This window comes from Phacochoerus africanus, chromosome 9, assembly GCF_016906955.1.
Source record: "Phacochoerus africanus isolate WHEZ1 chromosome 9, ROS_Pafr_v1, whole genome shotgun sequence".
In the NCBI taxonomy this organism is placed as follows: domain Eukaryota; kingdom Metazoa; phylum Chordata; class Mammalia; order Artiodactyla; family Suidae; genus Phacochoerus; species Phacochoerus africanus.
In genome coordinates, this window is record NC_062552.1 from 91,214,873 (window position 1) to 91,236,812 (window position 21,940).

At 41.3% G+C, this 21,940-nt stretch overlaps 2 protein-coding genes and 1 non-coding gene across 5 annotated transcripts in view; 2 read left to right on the plus strand and 1 right to left on the minus strand.

Moving 5' to 3' along the window:
- Positions 1-8,965: 8,965 nt before the first annotated feature.
- LOC125137062 (small nucleolar RNA SNORD2) lies at positions 8,966-9,031 on the minus strand. Its single transcript, XR_007137369.1, has one exon. It is a non-coding gene; the product is annotated as a small nucleolar RNA SNORD2 (small nucleolar RNA).
- Positions 9,032-12,930: 3,899 nt separating this feature from the next.
- HSPA2 (heat shock protein family A (Hsp70) member 2) lies at positions 12,931-15,705 on the plus strand. Its single transcript, XM_047796284.1, has one exon. The coding sequence runs from the start codon at positions 13,316-13,318 to the stop codon at positions 15,224-15,226; it is 1,911 nt and encodes a 636-aa protein (XP_047652240.1). The 5' UTR covers positions 12,931-13,315; the 3' UTR covers positions 15,227-15,705.
- Positions 15,706-20,460: 4,755 nt separating this feature from the next.
- PPP1R36 (protein phosphatase 1 regulatory subunit 36) overlaps positions 20,461-21,940 on the plus strand; it is a 34,343-nt gene continuing 32,863 nt past the window's right edge. Inside the window, exons 1-2 of one of the 3 annotated variants that reach the window (XM_047796801.1) lie at positions 20,461-20,822; positions 21,416-21,480. In XM_047796801.1, coding sequence (XP_047652757.1) covers positions 20,817-20,822; positions 21,416-21,480 — 71 coding nt within the window. In that variant the 5' untranslated portion in view covers positions 20,461-20,816. Of the gene's footprint in view, positions 20,823-20,873; positions 21,015-21,049; positions 21,152-21,415; positions 21,481-21,940 lie in introns of those variants that run through there. The other 2 variants (XM_047796802.1, XM_047796800.1) reach the window with 2 other exon arrangements.

Genomic DNA, 21,940 nt, shown 5'->3' on the forward strand with positions numbered 1-21,940 from the left:
TGTGTTATGGCAAATTGTAGTTTATCACCATGCTTTTTTTTTTTTTTCTTTTGGTAAAGGACTATGAAATTTGAGGACTATAAAATAATCACAGAACATGTATATGGAAATAACTGATCAGTTTTTAGATTAGTATTACCTTTAGTTGTTTCTGACACAGGGTCTACATGAATTACATGTGAATTAAAACACTGGCCCACCAATCAACATATCTGTTAGATAGAATGCTTTTTAATGTGAATTACTTGCATTGTGGTATCCTTCTCGTAATGAAAAGGATTTTAAAATAACTCCGATATTTAAAAGTCTAATTTTGTGATTATCAACAGTGATTTAGCAGTATTGTTCTTTTAGTTTATATCAATTTTTAAGATATGCAAGTCATATTTTTGTATACAATTTGCATAAAGGAACAAGCTGCCAAGAAAATTGAGAGACATATTGACTAGCACAGATTTAGTTGAAAGAGAAGTGTTATTCTTTGAGCTCAGTAGAGATTTGTGGGAGTTGAGGCATCAAATAAGAATTGGAATAGTACAGGAGCCATGCAGTATTAGGACAAAATAGTGGGAAGTAGAGATGGGGTAAATACACAAGATAAATGAGAAATCATGAATTTTTATAAATGCCATATAGCAGAAAAAGCAAGAAAAGTGATTCATCTTAGTCTTGGATATAATAGTTTATCAAGTAATTAAATCCAAAGTGCAATTTAAAATGAAATGTGGTACATACATTACTGATAGGAACCTGATAAAAGTTCTGTAACAAACCCAGAGACCATCAGAGAGTAGTGTGAAGAGATAAGATCAACTCAAACCAAATTTCCAAACTATATGGTATCTTAGTGGTCATTGTTTTCTTTGGGACCACTTTTTTTCATGACCCTCTTCAAAAACTATTGCAACGGCTTTCCCACCATTAAAGAACAAAGGTCTTTCTAAATACTACCACTCTATAAAAAGGATTGTCTATTCCATTAGGAAGGGGAGTTTAAATACATACTAACAGCCAACAATTAGCAAGCAAAAATACTTGCCTTTTAAAAAGAGGGAATGAAAATTATCCAACACTTCTCTCCAGCCTGGTTTCCTCACTTCCCTCTCCTGGGATGGAGCTACCGAGCTATAGCTACTTACTGTTGTTTCTTGCCCTCCAGTGCTGTGAGGGCAATGAATCAAGACTGTGGAAGCTGCCTCCTCCTCCTCCTGCCTTTATAATTTACTTGATTAGTATCTAAATCTGAAAATGAAGGGAAAATCTAGATAGATATATGTAGAATCTTGTTTCTCTTTCTGTCTCACAAATACAGTCTTGCTAAAAGGGCCTTTTGTTCTCCAGCAAGAAATCCTGGAGGAGTGGAGTCAGTGCTTAACAAGCTTGCCACCAATTACAGTGCAGCTCATGTTTATAATTTTTTAGTAAACAAGACTGAGAATCTCAGAGATTAATAAAGCAGATTAGGACTCAGAAATTTGTCTTAATCTTCCCTATTTTTAAAGTAAAAATACTCAGAAAAATGACTCATGTGAGTAAAATGGTTCATGGCTAATGTTTAATGTATGAAGTTCGAGTATGAACAAAAATTAGAAAAAAGAACATAAGGATTCTAGGAACTAGTTATAAAAATTAAAGAGTTAAAATAAGGACCGAGTTTGCGAGAGCAGTCAACACCAGTTAAAAGGAAAAATAGTAGACTAAAAGTCATATTTAAGTACTGGAGTTGAGAACAAGAATATGAACGAGATATAAAAGTTATTGAATAAGGGAGTTCCTGTCATAGCTCAGTGGGTTACGAACCCAACTAGTATCTATAGGATGTGGGTTTGATCCCTGGCAGAGCTCAGTGGGTTAAGGATCCAGCATTGCCGTGAGCTGTTGCAGATGTGGCTGTAGGTCGAAGATGTGGCTCAGATCTGGTGTTGTGGCTGTGGCGTAGGCCGGCAGCTGTAGCTCCAATTCCACCCCAGCCTGGGAACTTCCATAAGCCGCAAGTTCGGCCCTAAAAAGAAAAAAAAAGTTGCGTATAAAAATAAATATTTGAGTTTTCTAGGTGAGGTGAGTACAAATGGATATAATTTGCCAGTTTAAAATAATTTGATTAATTCAATTAGAGCTATAGAATGCCTAATAAAACAGCTGTTATGAATATGCTAAAGATAAGCGTAAATACTTGAGGTGCTATACCAATGTTTATATTCTAAAAAAGTGGGTATAGAGGCCGGCGGTGGTGATTGGCAACTTTCTCTCTGGTTAAACAATACCTGTTCCTTTATATTACAGTTAAGAAAACGTTGTATTTAATAGATCTCTGGAAAATTCCCCAAAGAACGAGTGTAGCAAGTAAATGTTAAACTTGTCATTGTTAACAAAACGCCAAAATAATACCAACCAGAAGAGAAAAGCCTGGACGTGTATGTGCACACCTAGTTGAGAATAAAACAACTTGGTGTATTTCTTAATTCTACTTTTTTTTTTCCATTTTGGCTGCCCTGCAAGCATATGGATTTCCTCAGGCCAGGGATCAGATACAAACCAGTCTCAACCTAAGCCGCAGCTGCAGCAACATCGGATCCTTAACCCACTGTGCCAAGCTGGGCATCAAACCTGTGACACAGCACTCCTAAGACACTGCCAATCCCATTGCACCACAGCAGGAACTCCTATTTCTTAATTCTAAATGGGCTTTATGAGTTAGGAAAATTTTTGCCATTAATCTACTTCGATCAGTTCCTCATCTTTCCTCACCACACCCAGCTCCTTTGTAACAAATGCTTCTCAGTGATTCAAGCCCAAGCTCTAAAGGCTCCCCGCCCATTGACAGTGCCTTAGATTTCAGGTACCAAAATGCTTCGTGGGAACATATCCTTGTGGAATGTCTTCCATGTCCTGATACCTGGGGTGCAGTAAACTGGGGGTGACAGGATGAATGCCAGGGATCTGAAGTAAGTAGAGTTAGATTTGGTTGTTAAGAACTTGAAGCTGCAGCCCAGATTTGGAAACCCATGAACCACCCATCCCAGGACTCTCAAGTCATCCCATGATCCATTTAGTTACCACTCTTTGTACTCTCTAAATGCTTTACAGACGTAATTTTAATTTATCCTCGCAGCCTTATGAGGTAAGTATTCTAATTTTCTGGATGGGGGACTGAGATCCAGAGAGACTGAGTCTTTTTCCTAAGATCACGTAGAAACTAAATGTTAGAGCTGGAATTTGAAACTAGACGTATTTGATGTCTACATTCCTATTCTTAACCACTAAGCTACATTAAGTACAGAGAAGGGCCTTTTCAGCTCAGTAACACATGTAACAAAGCTCATCATCTGTCATCTATGGTGTCTCATAAGGAAGCTGGTAATAGTGGTACCTGAGGAACTTGTTGAATAATGTGAATATATATCAGTTAGAAACAAAATTTTATTTGAATGGGTCATTTGGAATGATGCTTTAGAAATAAGTACTAAATACTGTTATGTTTTAATTTTCCTTTATTTAAATTTAAAACATTTAGTGGTATAAGCAGCCATTTTTTCGAGTCCCTGGTAGGGGCTCAGTTTGAGTTCAACTTCTGTATTTTTGCCTTTGTGACTTTTTGCCCCTCTGTTTTCCCTGTTCCTGATTTTTATGTTTTAATCTCCCTCACCAGTCACCATTTCCTTTTATTGGTTATGAGACTGATGAGTTGACTAACTCAAATTATTTGAAAATATTCCCTCTGAAAATCAGGACCCAAGAATCATCAGTATCCTCTTTTTGCCTTAGCAAATGATGTGGATAAGAAATTTTTAATTTCTTTGGCTAAAAAAATAAGATAAAATCCATAATTACTATATTGTGATTGATTAAAGTTTATAGAACAATCTGTCTAAAAACAAATTTATTATACTAGCCATTTATAATTCAATTTACCAAAAATGTTTTTTTTTAATGGCTGCACCCACAGCATATGAAAATTCCCAGGCCAGGGACTAAATCCAAACCACAGCTGGGGCAATGCCTTTAACCCACTTCTCAGAGCCAAGGATCAAACCTGTTGCTCAGTGGCGACCTGAACCACTGAGCCACATAGGGACAGCCCTATAAACGAAAGACAATTTCAAAAAAGCAACAGTTGTATCTCCACCCTAACCTAGCATCAAACTTTGAAGAAGTGAACAATTATCTAACAGTTTAAGTAAAACAGTGCCTCTCCCAATCTAATGTGATTGTATGTATGTATTTATTTATCTAATTTTTTGGCCATACCCAGAGCATATGGAAGTTCCCAGGCAACATTGGATCTTTAACCTGCTGCACTACAAGAGAACTCCTCTAATCTGATTTTAATTTTATGCATCTGTTGCCTGATTTCTAAGACCTGTATAATAGGTTTTGCTGTTACTATGCGAAGTCTACTACTTTAATGATCTCTCTCTACCATCTGCTTTTCTTTTTTTTTTTTTTTTAAGTGAGGATAGGAGAATAAGATGGTAAAGATTCCATGGATAGTATCTATATAACTTAGGTGGCCCACTTTCATTGCCTTCTATCAAACTCAAGAACATATTCCTTGATAACATACAGATAGGCTCTCATACTAAGAACAGGTGAAATTTAACTACTTATAAATTCATATGCTGGCAAAAGGCAAAAGTGCAAGGATTTAGAATGTGCCTCTGAGTATAGGTGAATATACTAACTAAATGACAATAGCAGCTTGTAAATTCTTGCTAACTTTGAACAAATTTAATACCACTTACATATTTACATGCACATGCTTAGTTGCCATTAGCATTAAGAAGTTTAAATCCTATTTAAGTTATTCCCTTGTTATATTTAGGAGAATCATATCATTAAGTTCATTAGCAGTGACAGATTTGTTCATTTCTTCTACTAAAATCCACTGCAGATCACTGATGGGCAGAATGTCATTTATAATTTTTCTCAATGTCTTACTCATTTGCTGACAAAAAAGATGGTGTGAAGATTGTAGGTCAGAGAATTCCCTCTGTGGCGCAGTGGGATCTGTGGCATCTCTGCAGTGCCAGGATGCAGGTTCCATCCCTGGCCCAGCACAGTGGGTTAAAGGATCCAGCATTGCTGCAGCTGTGACAAAGGTAACCACTGTGGCTCAGATGTGATCCCTGGCCTGGGAACTCCATATGCTATGGGGCAGCCAAAAAAGAAGAAGAAGAAAGATTGCAGTTCAGTACTTGGCTTTGAATTAAATGTAAGAATGTACAAATCACCACTGTAATAAGTAAAAAATCACAGGAAACTCTAGGGCCAAAGAATGACAAAAATGTAAAAGACATTATTTCATTCCAGAGTCAGAAGTATTAATACTTTTATGTGAGAAATGGAGTTCCCATGGTAGCTCAGTGGTACAAACCCGACTGGTATCCATGAGGATGAGGGTTCGATCCCTGGCCTCACTCAGTGGATTAAGGATCCAGCATTGCTGTGAGCTGTGGTGTAGGTTGCAGACACCGCTCGGATCCTTCATTGCTTTGGCTGTGGTGTAGGCCAGCAGCTGCAGTTCCAATCCAATCCCTAGCCTGCGAACTTCCATATGCTGCAGATGTGACCCTAAAAAGCAAATAATAATAATTTTATGAGAGAAAATTTGCATAACACTCTGTACTTGCCTATTTGAGGATGGAATAATAGGTAGACAGCCTATGAAGTCCCAGGTAAGCTTTATTTTAAAAGTTACTACATTGTTTTTATTCTACTTAAGCTAATTGCTTACACCAATCAGAATCAGCAGAGCTCATTTTTAGATGTCAGAAATATAAACACCCAGATTATGAAAGTCATTGTTTCCTTCAAATGTTTATATGTTTCTTGAAGTGGAAAAAATTTTTAAGAAAAAAATCTCTTTTTTACAAAATTAGAAAAAAATAATTCTACCCAGAATCATGGGGCAGGTTAGGAGGACTTTGAACTTAGGAATTTGAAAACTCCTCCTGTGTGTATATGTGTGTGTGTGTGTACTTTATTTTCATTTGCGGAGTGCAAAACACTTAATATTTGAAGAGGACAATGTTAGCTTGATGGCTAAACGTACTCAGTAAAAAGAACAACTTTTTTTGGATAAATATAGCCAAATATATTTCAAGTAAGCTTACATCAGTTTAATTTCTCTCCAGCATACCAACCATGAGAGAACATGAACTTTTAAATTTGTTAAAGCTATGTTTCAATCAGAGATTTGCCATTAACAAGTACATTGTAAAATTATTTTATTTGAAGAAAAACTCTTTTTAACTGCTTCCTTCCTCCTACCCTCCTTTACTTGGCCGACCTCCTATCTTTTTATGTTACTGACGAGCCCTGCCAATTGCATCTTAGCTCATCTGAGGAAAAAAAAAATTGCCTCAATAGCTGAAAAATTATACTGGTAAAAATAACATCTTGCATTTGAAGGGTACAATGAGTTACCTTGAGGGAGAAAAATTAAATAAATCTAAGTTCTAGGAACTGTGCTTTTGTTTTCATTCTTCGTTCTATTAACAGTGTGCTGGCCTGGTGGCAGAATTCATGAAATTCTGATCTAAGAATTATGCTGTATCTTGTAGAGCAGTCAACGTGTAATATTATTTTTCTTGAGTTTTGTCTTTTTCTGTGTGACAGTGGTCAAATAGGGCCTTCTAAACCTCTGGAGATGTGAGATCTGAATTTGGAGAGGACATGGGGAAGAATCAATCTTCAACAGATAATCTATAAGTCCAGACCCAGGAATATCAGATCTGAAGTGACACCATCTTTTCTGTCTTCTGACAAACCTCTTCAACCCCAAAAGTTCCAGTTGCAAGGATCGAAGAAAACTCAGTAAAGATCACTTCGGAATCATTCTGTTGTGAAAAAAAATTGATTCATGGTGACTCTCCTAATCTATGATTTGTGGAAAATCTGCTAAAGAAAAATAACTAGATTATTCATAAGGCATCAGTGCTTAAAGCGATATTAAAATGAAACTTTATATGCTAATTATCTTCAAGGGTCCCTCCTAAAATAAAAGGGCTTGCTAGGCTACTATAAATACATTATAAAGTGAGATAATCGCATATCTGTGTAAACATATAATTCTAAACTTAAATTGAATTATAGCTTACATATCATAATTCAAATTGAATTATAGCTTACATATCATTTTTAGACAGTTTTAAAAATTACACCCCAAAATCTGTAGAGTATAAATAAAAAGATGTGGGTAGAGAAAAAAGCACTTATGACCAATATTTTAACAGGAAAAGATAATCTAGTTATCGCTTACTGTTTAATGCAACATTTGCCTTAACCCTTTTTTCACTGTATATACCAGACACAAATTCGATTATTAATGAGGCTCCCTTTTCAGTCTGTTACTTGAAAGAAAAACAGAAGTGGTATTACTTCGATAGTGGTATATTTTCACAAATCACAAATAAAAAGAAACTATCTTAAGACATATTTTCTTCTCAACTTAGCAATATAACCTAATAAGCCAGAATAAGTTTCTGTTAAACATCTATTCTTAGTATTAATGAATAACATCATGCTTCGCAGCTTTCAAATTTCAGGATAAAATTCAACTAATTATTGAATGAAACAATGGTTAACATATCTTAAAAAACCTCTCATGGGAAAATGAAATGTTTGTGAGGTTTTTACCTGGAGATAAACAGATAGGTAGATAGATATACATACACACATTTCTTAACCATATGAATCTTATAGACATGTTGTGTCTTTATTGTGAATATATTTGTAGTTTTACTTTTGATTAACTGCATACCCAATTCATCATCATCATCCATATTGTTTCTCCTGTAATATCAAGATGTTATATATTTTCAGAAGTGTTTACTTTCTTTGTATGCCTATGTCTTCAAATGTTTTAATAAGGAGTTGTACAAAGAGATCTAACTTAGAGTACACATAATAGAACATGCAGAAATTGTCATTTAACACCTCTATCTATAAAGTAGAATGATAACTTGAACATTCATTCTAATAATTAAACTAACAGAAAATCAGAAAGAGTTAATTAAAGTATGATAGTGGGTACAAGGGTGAGAAGGGAGACAAGAAATCCACTACAGACTTCTGATTCATATGAATTCACATGCTTTATGAGAGAAGTAAATAAGCTTAGGGAAATGTTAAGAATATAAAACAAAAACTATAGCTAATATCTTTTGGAAACATGAAGAAGCATAGAGAACTGAAGACTTCTAACAAATAAATAGGAAACAGAAAAGATAAAAGAATGCTATCAATAATTAAAAGTGCCAGATCACTATAGTTGAAAAAACAACTTTTGATTAACTGATGGAATTAAGATTTACAAAAAAATTATGGCTTAAATTTTGACTGTACTAAACTACAGATGTAATGAATTACAATGATAAGTGATATAAATGCATTCTATAATGTGATTATTTTCTGTATGTTAGTTTAAAATGGAGTTACTGGATTACATAGAGAATTTGTCATAATTTTTAATCCATTGCTTTTACCTAATAAAATTTCCTCCTCTATATTCAGAAGTTAAACTGTCTGTATATTACTTTTATTTATACTGCACTTTTTCAACCTGGCTCTTTTTAAAAAAATACTTTACCAAAAAGTTATCAATTCCTTTCATTCTGTAATACAAAATAATAACATATCTGACATGGCTAATTATGGTACTTCTGAACAGCCTAAGAAGTGCCCAAAGAATTAACTAAAATTCTTGTTTCTGAATCCCGGTTTCTTTCACTATAGAATGACTAGAAAAGTACTATCTCATGGCAAACACAGATGGCAACAAATTAGGTTTCTCTATGATATAAAGAGGTAATTATTTATAAAAGTCCACTGACATTATATTTAGTTCTTTTGGAGGATTAACACATTTCTCAAAATAACAATTTATTCAGAGAAATAACTTTCTTAGCAATATAATTCATTGTGTTTATTTTCAGTTTAAGAGTTTAGTTGTCTTTCTTTTTGCAAGTGATCAACAATGAGTATTCTCATTTCAGGTAAGTCCTGAAAGAAAATTGCCATAATTTCACAGAATTTAAGAAGTATTACCAGTAATGGCATATTGCCTCCAATTCTTCACTTCTTTCATATTATTTCAGACTATTCCACAAGAGTCTGTCCTTGAAGTTAGCACTCTACAAAACTGTAGAAGGCACAATTTCTCTGCTATTGTCACGGATTCACTTCTTTTCTGGAAAGTCTGTCTTCCAGGCTTGGGTCTCTTAGCTTTGCATACCAGGCATGGTAGTGTCCTACCCCAGGCTACCATGTCTCTACAGTTTAATTATAACTTTTAAAGATTGAGTTTTTTAATACCCAAAGAAATAGTGAGATTTTTCTTATAGTGACAGGTGACTGGAGAACTATTTTGGGACAGGATACATCTAAAGAATTATAAAATGGCAGTATTTATAGAGATCTTATATATAATAACTAGTTTAACTCCAGTTTGCTCATGGGTCCTCAAATTAATAGGCTGCTACTGACTCCATGTTCTCTTCAGGCATTAAATCTTCAAAAAATCCACAAACTTTATTAAGGTTGTGGCTGGGTAGGGACTGAGAGGGTTCCATTTTCAATGGGCCACATTTTTAATGAATTACAAGCCACAATTATCAAAGAGAAAAGAACATTTTAAAAACTCAATATAAATAAGGAAAAATACTAAACTCCAAGAATGGTCAGTATATGATAATGGTCTAGGATAGCAAAAGTTTATTTCACATAAAAAAACAAAATGCAAATATTGTGTCCTTGAGGGGAAAACTCAGGATACCATTTAAAGTATGAAACAGGGAGTTCTTATCTTGGCTCAGTGGAAATGAACCCAACTAGAATCCATAAGGATGCTGGTTCAATCCCTGGCCTTGCTCAGTGGATTAAATATCCAGCAATGCTATGAGCTGTAGTGTAGCTGGCAGATGTGGCTCAGATCCTGCATTGCCGTGGCTATGGTGTGGGCCAGCAGCTATAGCTCCAATTCGACTCCTAGCCTGGGAACTTGCATATGCTGCACATACAGCCTTAAAAAGCAAAAACAAAACAAAACCAGTATGAAACATACAAAACATCAATTTACTAGGTAAAAAGAGCAAATATATATATATATTATATATAGCTAATGAAACTACAGATAAAATTGCTATTGTGGTCTCAGAAAGCTTAAGATGAATGTTGTAGTTAGACTGCAAGATTTGTATGTAATAACCATGCACAGAGATACTTCATAGTTACTGTACAAAGGAATCTCTCCCTTCTAAAGCTTTAATTTTAATCCATGCGAAGAGTGGCAAAGTTCAGCACCTGGCTCAGGCATGTCACCTCTTCTAGGAAGCCCTCAGGAACATACCTCACCCCGTCTGGATGTGCCCCTCCTTCATGTTCCCCATAGCACTTCTCTCGAATAATTTTTCTCTCTTTATTGGATGTTCAACCCCATAAAGACAGACTATTGCATTTGCCTTTTTACTCTCACATAATAGGTACTTTTTCCCCCCAACTTTCTGATTTTATTCTTAAAACATAAAGTATACCATGAATAATATGTAAGAGGAACAGGAAATGAGCAAATATCCCCGAAGACAAATCATGAGGGGAAGGAGAGTAAATTTTGGAAGCAGGAGCAGGTGGATGGGGTTTGGGGTGAGCTGATGGGGAGGGCACTTGCAGGGGTGGAGATAACCTTGGGGAAGGTGGTTTTGGAAATTGGTCCGGGGCTCTTGCAAGAGCCAGTGCAGGACCTAGTATGGGGGGTGCTGGAGCATTCAGTGCAGGCTCTCCCTGCAGGGCTGCTGAATTCTCCTCTGACCCTTAGTCTCCTGCAGGAAGCGGTGCAACGTTTCCTTCCAGTGGAAGTAAATGCACATCAGTGTCTGGGGCTGCTTCCAGAGCAGCTGCAGGTTTTCCCTCCCTGGGTGGTGAGTCCTTATGTGGACCTGGGCCTCCTGCAGGAGCAGCTGCAGGTTCTCCCTGCCTAGGTTGTGTCTTGGCCTCTGGTTCTGGGTCTCCTGCTGGAGCTTCAGGCTGGGCCTCAGGGGGGACCAAGCCATCCAGTGGACTCAGGCACAGGTGGACTCCGTCCTCCGTGCCAGAGCCAGATGTGCTGAGATTCCCATAAGCCTGGCAGAGGACCTGGGGGAGAGGCCTGTGTGGAGTTTCATCGGGAGGCCATCTGCCTTCCTCACCCAGCTCTTGGCAGGTCTCAGGCGGGGGGTTCTGCAATGACAGTGAGTGGCAGAAGGCCCAGCCCCCAAGAGTCCTGCGGGACCATTATCTTCTTGCTACTTCTTCTGCCCCCTTGACCTTAGGCTCCCAGATCAGGTGAGTCCTTGTCTGCTCAGATACCCACCCCCAATCCAGGAGGAATGAGACCCCCCCAGAGGTTTGGGGGTACAGCTCTCGCACAGGGCTCGGCCCTGACTCTCAGCCACCTCTCCCAACTTCTCCCCTGCCAGCTTTGTCCTGGGGTGTGGACATGACCTGCCCAGCAGGTATCCAACCCCTGAGGCAGACCCAACCTCGCAACCCCCCTCTGCACACAATCATTCAGGGAGGGGACATGAGGCTACCGTGTGGGATCAGAGAGGTCCTTGCACTGGGGCTGGAGCTCCCTCTCCCTGTGTTAACCTCTGGGTCCCCGCGGGCAAAGCCCATGGGCATCTGAGTTCTGATCCATTTTCTGCTGGTTTGGCAGATATTGTCTCTGCTGCGGCATCGTGAGAACAGAACACAGCAGAGCAAGTCCATCCCTCCTTCACTGGTACTTGTTAAAGTTAACAATGTCTTCAGCTTCCCCACAAAATATGAAGTACTATTGCTGTTTTGTTATTGTCTTCCTTCCAAAGCCCATTTATAGGAGCCTGCTTCTACCACCTATCCACCTGGTACCAGACAGTACTTGCAGACCTTCTCCCATATTCCGGTTAAACGTGACAGAATGAATTGCCCTCCTATTCATCTACTTTCCCTGAGAGTCTATGCCTCCACTGTAATGTGAGCATAGATAAAGAAAATAATCTCACCCAGTCGAGTTCAGTCATAAACCCTATTGCGTGTGCCTAAGACAGGGTTGAGAGACTTATGAGAGCCATGAGGCTGGCTTATTTTACGTTACTTTAACCTGTGGGTTCTGACTAATTTATGGATTTCCCCGTGAAGAACTCAAAGCGGCAGATAAAGCACTTGAAACAGAAAATAAGGAAAGCAGTGACGAGAACAGGGAGATGAAACTCGTAAGCTTCAAGTGGTAGGACAAGCAGGGAAAATGGAAAACGAGGTAGAGAAAATTTGCAAATACTGGAAAGACGAATTGCAACCGCGTCCGACTCCCATTCTGCAGGCTGCCTTGCGAGGCGGAGGAAAACGGCCCGCCTCTCCGGGCTCTCTCCCACTCTTCAGCCCCCGCCCGCCAGGGAGTTTTTATCCAGCGCTCACACCCAGTGTGAGGCTGCGATGCAAACAAACTAAAATTCCAGGAGCCCGGACGGCCCTTTGCTAGGAACTTCTTTGTCATTTCTCTTTGTCCCCACGCCCTATCCCGGGGAGAGAGGAGCCGCCCTCACGCCCAGACCACGCCAACGCCCACGCGCGGGCAGAAGGAAAAAGGCCGGCTCTGCCCCTACTTTTCCAGTACCAACTCAGGACGAACTGCCTAGCCTCTGAGAGTTTCTCTGGTAGAACCAGTAGAAACTGAACGTTTCAGGCCTTAAGAACTGAGCGAACTGCCGAGACAGCTACTCTATCAGCGCTCCCCTCCCGCGTCTCCTCCCCTCGCCACGCCCCAATCCCTCCTTCCCCCACCCTACGTGGGAGTCTGCGCTTGCTCATTGGTCTTTTGCCCTGCCAATCCGACGGACGTCGACGAATCCCGCCTTAGAAAAGGCAAAAATCGCGGAAAAGCGCGTACACCTGGCGGGGAGCGCGAGCCCAACGCCCGCAAGCTGCTGACTGTTCCTGGGCTGCGAAGGCCGCCCTTCCCCCGAGGACGCGTGGGAGGGGTCTTATTTGCATAACGGCCTCCCCTCGCTTCTCGTGCAGGAGGGAGTCCCGCCCCACCTCCTACTGGAAGTCTGTTGGGCTGCAGGCGGGTCACTCCGACCCAGGCAATCCTGTGGCGGGCGGTCCCGGGAGCGGATTGGCTCTGAGAGTTTCCAGAAGGCGGCAGGGAGGCAACTATAAGAGCGGGCAGCCGAGCCGGGGGGAGCGAGAGACGCTGGTTGCGCTCGTGGTGTGTGGTGCAAGCGACCGTTAGCTGAGGCCGCGGATTTTCTGTGCCAGGTGTTCTCGTCTAACGTCGCTTGCTCGTCTTTCAGTCAGGATGTCTGCCCGCGGCCCGGCTATCGGCATCGACCTGGGCACTACCTACTCGTGCGTGGGGGTCTTCCAACATGGCAAGGTGGAGATCATCGCCAACGACCAGGGCAACCGCACCACCCCCAGCTACGTGGCCTTCACCGACACCGAGCGCCTCATCGGCGACGCCGCCAAGAACCAGGTGGCCATGAACCCCACGAACACCATCTTCGACGCCAAGAGGCTGATCGGACGGAAGTTCGAGGACGCCACAGTGCAATCGGACATGAAACACTGGCCATTCCGGGTGGTGAGCGAGGGAGGGAAGCCCAAAGTGCAGGTGGAGTACAAGGGAGAGATCAAGACCTTCTTCCCGGAGGAGATCTCTTCCATGGTCCTCACTAAGATGAAGGAGATCGCCGAAGCCTACCTGGGGGGCAAGGTGCAGAGCGCGGTCATCACCGTCCCCGCCTATTTCAATGACTCTCAGCGCCAGGCCACCAAGGACGCGGGCACCATCACGGGCCTTAATGTGCTGCGCATCATCAACGAGCCCACGGCGGCAGCCATCGCCTACGGCCTGGACAAGAAGGGCTGCGCGGGCGGCGAGAAGAACGTGCTCATCTTCGACCTGGGCGGCGGCACTTTCGACGTGTCTATCCTGACCATCGAGGACGGCATCTTTGAGGTGAAGTCCACGGCTGGCGACACCCACCTGGGCGGCGAGGACTTCGATAACCGCATGGTGAGCCACTTGGCCGAGGAGTTCAAACGCAAGCACAAGAAGGACATTGGGCCCAACAAGCGCGCGGTGCGGCGACTCCGCACCGCTTGCGAGCGCGCTAAGCGCACCCTGAGCTCGTCCACACAGGCGAGCATCGAGATCGACTCGCTCTATGAGGGCGTGGACTTCTACACGTCCATCACCCGGGCCCGCTTTGAGGAGCTCAACGCCGACCTGTTTCGCGGCACCCTCGAGCCGGTGGAGAAGGCGCTGCGCGACGCCAAGCTGGACAAGGGCCAGATCCAGGAGATCGTGCTGGTGGGCGGCTCCACTCGCATCCCCAAGATCCAGAAGCTGCTGCAGGATTTCTTCAACGGCAAGGAGCTGAACAAGAGCATCAACCCTGACGAGGCGGTGGCCTACGGAGCCGCGGTGCAGGCAGCGATCCTGATCGGCGACAAGTCCGAGAACGTGCAGGACCTGCTGCTACTCGACGTGACCCCGCTCTCGCTGGGCATCGAGACGGCTGGCGGCGTCATGACTCCACTCATCAAAAGGAACACCACGATCCCCACGAAGCAGACGCAGACCTTCACCACCTACTCAGACAACCAGAGCAGCGTGCTGGTGCAGGTGTACGAGGGCGAACGGGCCATGACAAAGGACAATAACCTGCTGGGCAAGTTCGACCTGACCGGGATTCCCCCGGCGCCCCGCGGGGTCCCCCAGATTGAGGTCACCTTCGACATCGATGCCAATGGCATCCTCAACGTCACCGCCGCCGACAAGAGCACCGGTAAAGAAAACAAAATCACCATCACCAACGACAAGGGTCGTCTAAGCAAGGACGACATTGACCGGATGGTGCAGGAGGCTGAGCGGTACAAGTCGGAAGATGAGGCCAATCGCGACCGGGTAGCCGCCAAAAACGCCGTGGAGTCCTATACCTACAACATCAAGCAGACGGTGGAAGACGAGAAACTGAGGGGCAAGATTAGCGAGCAGGACAAAAACAAGATCCTCGACAAGTGTCAGGAGGTGATCAACTGGCTCGACCGAAACCAGATGGCGGAGAAAGATGAGTATGAACACAAGCAGAAAGAGCTCGAAAGAGTGTGCAACCCCATCATCAGCAAACTTTACCAAGGCGGCCCTGGCGGTGGCGGCGGTACTGGAGCCTCCGGGGGACCGACCATCGAGGAAGTGGACTAAACGTGCAGTCAGTTAGCGTAAACCTCTTTTCCTTTCTATTTTCTTCTTCCTTTTGTTTTTCTTCTTTGAAATGTCCATGTGCCAAGTATGGGGTGTGTTTTGGAAGTCTTTAGCCTGGTGCATGCATATGAAAGGAAAGGTGCAACAACTTAGTTTAATTATAAAAGGTTAGTTCTCAAGTTTGATTTTTAAAAACATTATTTGAGGTTTCTCTTTAATGCATTTTGTGTGTTTGCTGACTTGAAGGTTTTTGGTTAGCTTAGTTTGGGAATGGAGATTTGTTTGAGATGGGAAACCTGAAGTTTGCACACATGTTCTGTGGAAGCTTGGTAACAATAAAATATATAAAAGCTTGAATTGTTATTTTTATGTACTGCTTTGAGGGAAGTGAACATGGTAGTAATGTTAAAGACAGGCATACTTTTGCAAACAAATGCATAAATACAAATTTTAAAGTAAAGCTGAAATTGATCTCAAAATTGCTGTCTTGGAGTTTTCAGTTTTTCCTTAACTGTTTCTTCTGTATTGGTTTTTAACTAGTACAGTTTTTAAGTCACTAAGGCTTTTAACTAGGTAAGGTGAAATTTATCTAACTCAATCTTGTCTACTTCTCAGATGAAAGTTTCCTGCTTTGAATTACCAGCAATTTAAGGGGAGAAGAGGTGGGCAGACTTCCTCCCCCTTTTAATACAGAAACCAGACTGGGATCTGACAGTGTACTCCAGACTCCTAAGTCTTGGCTTAAGTGTATGAGTGAAAATGCACCTGAATATTCCAGCAAAGTACAAGCTATATTCCAGGTTTAAGTACAAAAAGGTTCTTTCTCTAAGCTAACAAAAGCCAGGATGGGAGTTGTCTTCTGATAAAGCACAACATAGTATGAAACAAGTTGCTTTCTGCAGCATACCTGAAACTAGATCCAGCAGGTGTCCGTGAAAAACCACTTAATATTGAGCCCAAATTTAGTCAAACTTTAATTTTCTAGTAAAACAGCTCAACTTCTGAGTGTATGGCAAATTCAAAAAGAAAATGTTTCCAGCATCTATAATTACTTTTTTTCTGATTTGAGAATCATGATGCTTTTTCAATACCTGATTTAAATAACTAGGATATTTTTCTTTTTTTAAAAGACAAACTGCAAGATAGCCCTGTATTTTGTTAATATACAACTTGTCCATTTTCCAGTATTTCCAATTTGAGATTGTTGCAGATAGGAATATTACAACCCTTTGGGATCCACTATCCTGGGTTTAAGCTCTAAAAGTTTCTCCTTGGAAGAAGAGAGTTCATGTTTATTTTTATATTTTAGTGGAATGACACATCTGCTTTGTTCTGTTTTATTCCCTTCAAGGAGAATGTGGGAGAAATTCAGTAAAAGGTGATTGGAAAAGGCATAGTTAAACCTAATGTTTTCACAACATAGACATTTTGATTATCTCCTTCCGAGTGATGCAGACTGGCTTCATGTTGTTAAGATTAGCAGTGAATTGTAGAAGCTAATTTTTAACAGTGGACCTTTCTACTTCATGCAGAGATTAATCTTTGAAATAATATAAAAACTAGAGAACAAAATAGCCTAAAAATATTGGGATTTGGTAGTGACCCTCTCACACAGGAGCTGACTTTTATGTATACATAATTTTTTTTTCTTTTAGCAAGTCTCATTTGGGTGAGGGGAGGAAGATAAAGAGGCAGTTGTAAAATTGCTTCAAAATAAACATTTTTTTTTAAGAGGCAATTGCTCTTTACACTCTGAAAGCTGAAGATAACTTTGGTTTTTCCTTGCCCCGGTGGAAAGTTTTCAGCAAGGAAGCATTAAGGGTGTTTGATTGACTGCAGATAGCATCGCATAAATATTTGACAAACTACCTTGATATTAACAGAATCAGGTGGTTAGTAGACATAGAGTGCTTTTTAACGTACGTTTTCATCAAAATAATACTCATTCTATCTTTTATTTATTGGAAGTGTTTATCTTTTGCTCTAACTTCAAAGTATAATAGAATCTGTAAGTGCAATTTGGTATTAGTATGACTCATTTGAGACCTCATTTTAGAAGAGATCAGTTTCTAAAATATCAGAAAAATGACCAGTGGTAGTTTCTTTGATCCTATGGTCTGGCCTCTGGTAAGTTGCTATAACACTAACATCAGTCTGTGTAGATAGTTCATTTTTGTTTTGAAAAGTAACTTGTAAAACTCTTAGTCTTCTTGAATGTTTTTTATTTACTTCAAATTTACCTAGATCTGAATATTACTAAGATAAAGCTCCCAAAGTAGCCATTCAGTGTTTCCAGGGGTAGGTTGAAACTGGTAACTCAATAACTCCCGGGGACTCCTTAGCAGGTGTTAGATCAGCCATAGTCAAATGACAATGGAAAAAGTACTTGAGGTTAAGGTGAGGCTAAATTACAGTTTAAGGAATAATTAGCATCACTTGAACTTGAAAGTAGTGGTAATGCTAGGGACTGGTGGTCATGACTTAAGCCAATATGATACATATAGGATGCTAAGGGACTGAAAAAGTACATTTCTCAAAATGGGGGCTTCTATTTTTTAACATAGTTGTCCCTATATTGAGGCAATGCCTCTAGACAACTGTCCAGAAGAGACATAACAATTTGTTTATAGTATCTGAAATGTGTGAAATTTCAAAACAAGCTTACTCTCAATTTTTTATATTAATTTGATAAGTATAATGGAAATTAAAATACGACTTGTGCATTAGGAAATATTAGTGCACGTTACATCTTTAAACTTAGCATACATAATAGGATACTTACTGTATCACTTATTTAATATGTCAAGGAGAGTTAACATGAATTTATCCTGTGTATAGTCTTAAACATGAATATAACCTGGCTATCTAGCTGAAATCAAAATATCTCTTTTTGTAAAGCTCAATTACTGGGCCCATGATAAGTTATTCACCTACTTTCAATTGAATGTTGTTTATACCAGTTGTGTTGTGAGGTATGCTCCCCTTGCTTTTGAACATTGGAATTGAAGTCTTAGCGAACTTTGAATCCATACATCCTGAGACTGTTATACTTAGTTTAAGGAACAACAGGAATATTCAATTGCTTCTGTATATTTAATGTATAAATAGGCATGACAAAACTGTTTTGAAGGACCATCCTTGAGCATTAAAATTAGGTAGAAAATTTAAATCCTTGAAGAAAAATGATAGAACTTTAGAAAAAGAACCCAGTATTCTTTTTTGTTTGGTTTGGTTTTTAGGTCCACACCTGTGGCATATGGATGTTCACAGCCTAGGGGTGGAATAGGAGCTGTACCTGCAGACCTACAGCACAGCAACATTGGATCCGAGCCCATCCGCGACCTACACCACAGCTTTTGGCAATGCCAAGGAGTGGATTGCATAAAGGATTTTTATTTTTAATGTCTGGTACTGATGTTGACTTAAAATTTTTTGCATTTATATACATAAGCGATTGGCACAGTATTTGTCATATCTTGGAATTAATGTTATATTGGCTTTGTAAAAATAATTTGGAATGTTTTCTTTTAAAATGCTCTGAATCAATGTATGTAGCATCTATATATCAGATCTTTGGGGATTTAGAATTTCCTTGTGAAACCATCTGGACCTGGTACCTTTTTGTGTGGATAGTTTTTTTTTTTTTTCCTTTTTAGGACCACACCCACTGCACATAGAGGTTCCCAGGCTAGGGGTCGAAACAGAGCTTCAGTTGCCGGCCTACACACATCAACAGCTGTTTGGGATCTGAGTATTGTCTTCGACTTACACCACACCTCACAGCAACACCAAATCTTTAATGCATTGAGCGAGGCCAGGGATGGAAGCCATATCCTCGCCAACGCTATGTCAGGTTCTAAACCCTCTGAGCCACATAGGGAACTCCCCAGTATTTATTCTTGATATAGTTCTTGGAGTGGAAATATTTTAGGGTATATATATTTCTAAAATTTAATAGAGTGATACTTAATGTTGAAATGTCTTTCCCTTAGAACAATTGAAGATGTCATAGGCTTTTTTCCTCCATTCCTTTCAGTACATATCAGGTTGTTTGTGAATTGAAGATTGGGGAAATAAGCAACATAAAAGGAGTTGCTAATTGAAATATGTTGCTGTTTTCTTACATGTCAATTTTTAAAGGAACTGTAACACTCTGAAAATCTGTTCATTATGACTTTTTATAAGCATGCATTGTATCCAGTTAATATATAATTTTTTTTGGTCAGTGATTGAACCCACACCACAGCAGTGACAATGCCAGATCCTTAACCCGCTGTGCCGCCAGGGAACTCCTAGTTAATATCTTGGGCTTAAATTTGAGACCAGCAACTTAGTTCTATATCATATGCCTTTAGTTCTATGACCCTGAGAAAATTCTCTTAATTAGGCAAAACCACAGTCACAGCATCATCAGATTCCAACCATGTCTGCGAGCTACACCACAGCTCCAGGCAACGCTGGATCCTTAACCCATTGAGCAAGGCCAGGGATCGAACCTGCAACCTCCTGGTTCCTAGTCAGATTCATTAACCACTGCGCCACGACGGGAACTCCTTTTTAATGCTAGTTTATCCCTAATGTAGGAATAAAAACAAAAGCAGAATATATTAGGTATTCCCAGTCATGTAATGTCATCCTGCATTGCATTGCTTACGTCAGTGCTAGAAAGGAAAAAATATCAAACTGTGTATCAACCCAGTTGCAAGAAGAAATTATGACACATGATTTGAAAAGTGTAAATGTAGAAATATCACTTGAATACCCACTGACAAAGCAAAGTTCTTTGAGCCACGAAGTTCTTTGCTTATTAAGGGTGGTGCTTTACACACATTACTCCTTAAAAATCCTCATAACCCCCAATTTGCATATCATCAGAAGCAAGGCTGGTGTTTGTCCCAGGTTCCACATCTAGTTCTGCAACAGAACTAAGTTTTGGAAGATCTTACTTCCAGGCTTCATCCTCTCACGCCCCACCCCCATCCCTAAATCAATCTGCTCCCAATCTGTATTTGAGCTTACTTTAGTGCTATTAAAGTTGTGAACAAAGGGATCTTCCCTAGGGAACTAAATCTGGTTATTCAAATTAAAAACGCAAAACAGTGGTTTGCCTCACGAGGGGAAGGCACGAAGAAATGACCCCATAAAGAAAGAACCTCTCTGCAGTTTTGCTATGAGACGCCAGAGAGGCACCGCGGAAAAGGTGGTCAGCAGGGGAGGGAGCGACGCAGCCCCAGCAATCGGCAGCGAAGAAAGCAGGGCCCGCCCCCGTCCGCGGTTTCCTGGCGCCCGAGGTCCGTTGCCTCCGCGACGCTCCAGGGCGGCCAGCGGGAGACCACGTATCAAGTGCTGGAGTTCTATTCGAGGAGGTGGCGGTTGGATGTGCAGGCCACCCCGCCGGAAGTTAATGCGGCCTGGCCCGCCCCCATCCCGCGGCCCACGCTGGTCCACGGCGTCGGAGCGCGCTCCGTGATCCGGCCGCGACGTCCCCATCCCTTGGGTCTGGCCCTCCGCCCTCCCCAGCAGGGCCGCCTTAGCCCTGGGCGAGCCGCCTCGAGAAGACCTGGGCACAGCCGTCTACAAAAAGCGAACGATGGAGGTGTGTTTAGCAAACGGTCAGAACTGAATTCCCACGCAGATATCTTCATTTAGGAAAGTTCCGCTTCACCAGCTCTACTTGGTTGGTTGCAAAAGAAATAGCTCTCCCGCGGAGAAAGCTGTTCTGCTCTCTCTCGGCGGGATCCCTGGAGAGGAAAGGATGCGTGCTGGTAGCTGCTAGGACTAGGAAAGGGTAAACTTGTACTTGGCCCGCGAAGGGCGGGGATAGGGTTAGAGCTACCTCCTCCGAAAGGTTGAGGCTGCCTTGGGCACCGGTTTATTATGGTCTGAATCCTAATTAATCAGTAAATTGCTATGACGAGCCATGAGGTAACGCAGGTTAAGTGAAATCTCCTTTCCTTTCCTTTTTTTCCTTCCTTCCTCCCTTTCTCCCCAACTTTCCTCCCTTATGTCCTTTCTACTGAAACTACACCTAAAAACAATCAAAAAGGATAAAATCCTGGTTTCAAGTTAAAAACAGTTTAAGATTCTGCATTTTTATTGATAGAGTTAAAGAGCAAGTAGTGGGAGTTATTGTGAGGCGTGGATTGTAAATTGAACCTTTAATTTTGCTGCAATCATTTCATTTTACAGCAGTTGGGATTACGATTTGGGATGTGGTACTGGAAAGATGAAACCAGAACTCTTGAATTCAGAAGGTAAATTTCAACAAAACTTTATTATAGCTGTTATGAAAATTACATGTGCTTGGGGTAAAATTCAAGCAATATAGAGGAATATAAAGAATAAAATACATTTACTTTTTTTTTTTGTCTTTTTGCCTTTCTAGGGCGGCTCCCGTGGCATGTGGAGGTTCCCAGGCTAGGGGTCTAATAAGATCTGTAGCCGCTGGCCTACACCACAGCCACAGCAATGCCAGATCCGAGCCTCGTCTTTGACCTACACCACAGCTCACAGCAACTTCCGAACCTTAACGCACTGAGCAATGCCAGGGATCGAACCGCAACCTCATGGTTCCTGGTGGGATTCGTTAACCACTGAGCTACAACAGGAACGCCAAGGATAAAATATCTGCTGAAATCCCACCATCTAGAGATAGCCATTTTGATGAGCAGTTTTCCAGGTATCACTTTCTGATGACATTTGTCCGCTGCTTCC

Coding starts and splice junctions, on each gene's coding strand:
- HSPA2 (XM_047796284.1), top strand. CDS start 13,316: ATGTCTGCCCGCGGCCCGGCTATCGGCATCGACCTGGGCACTACCTAC.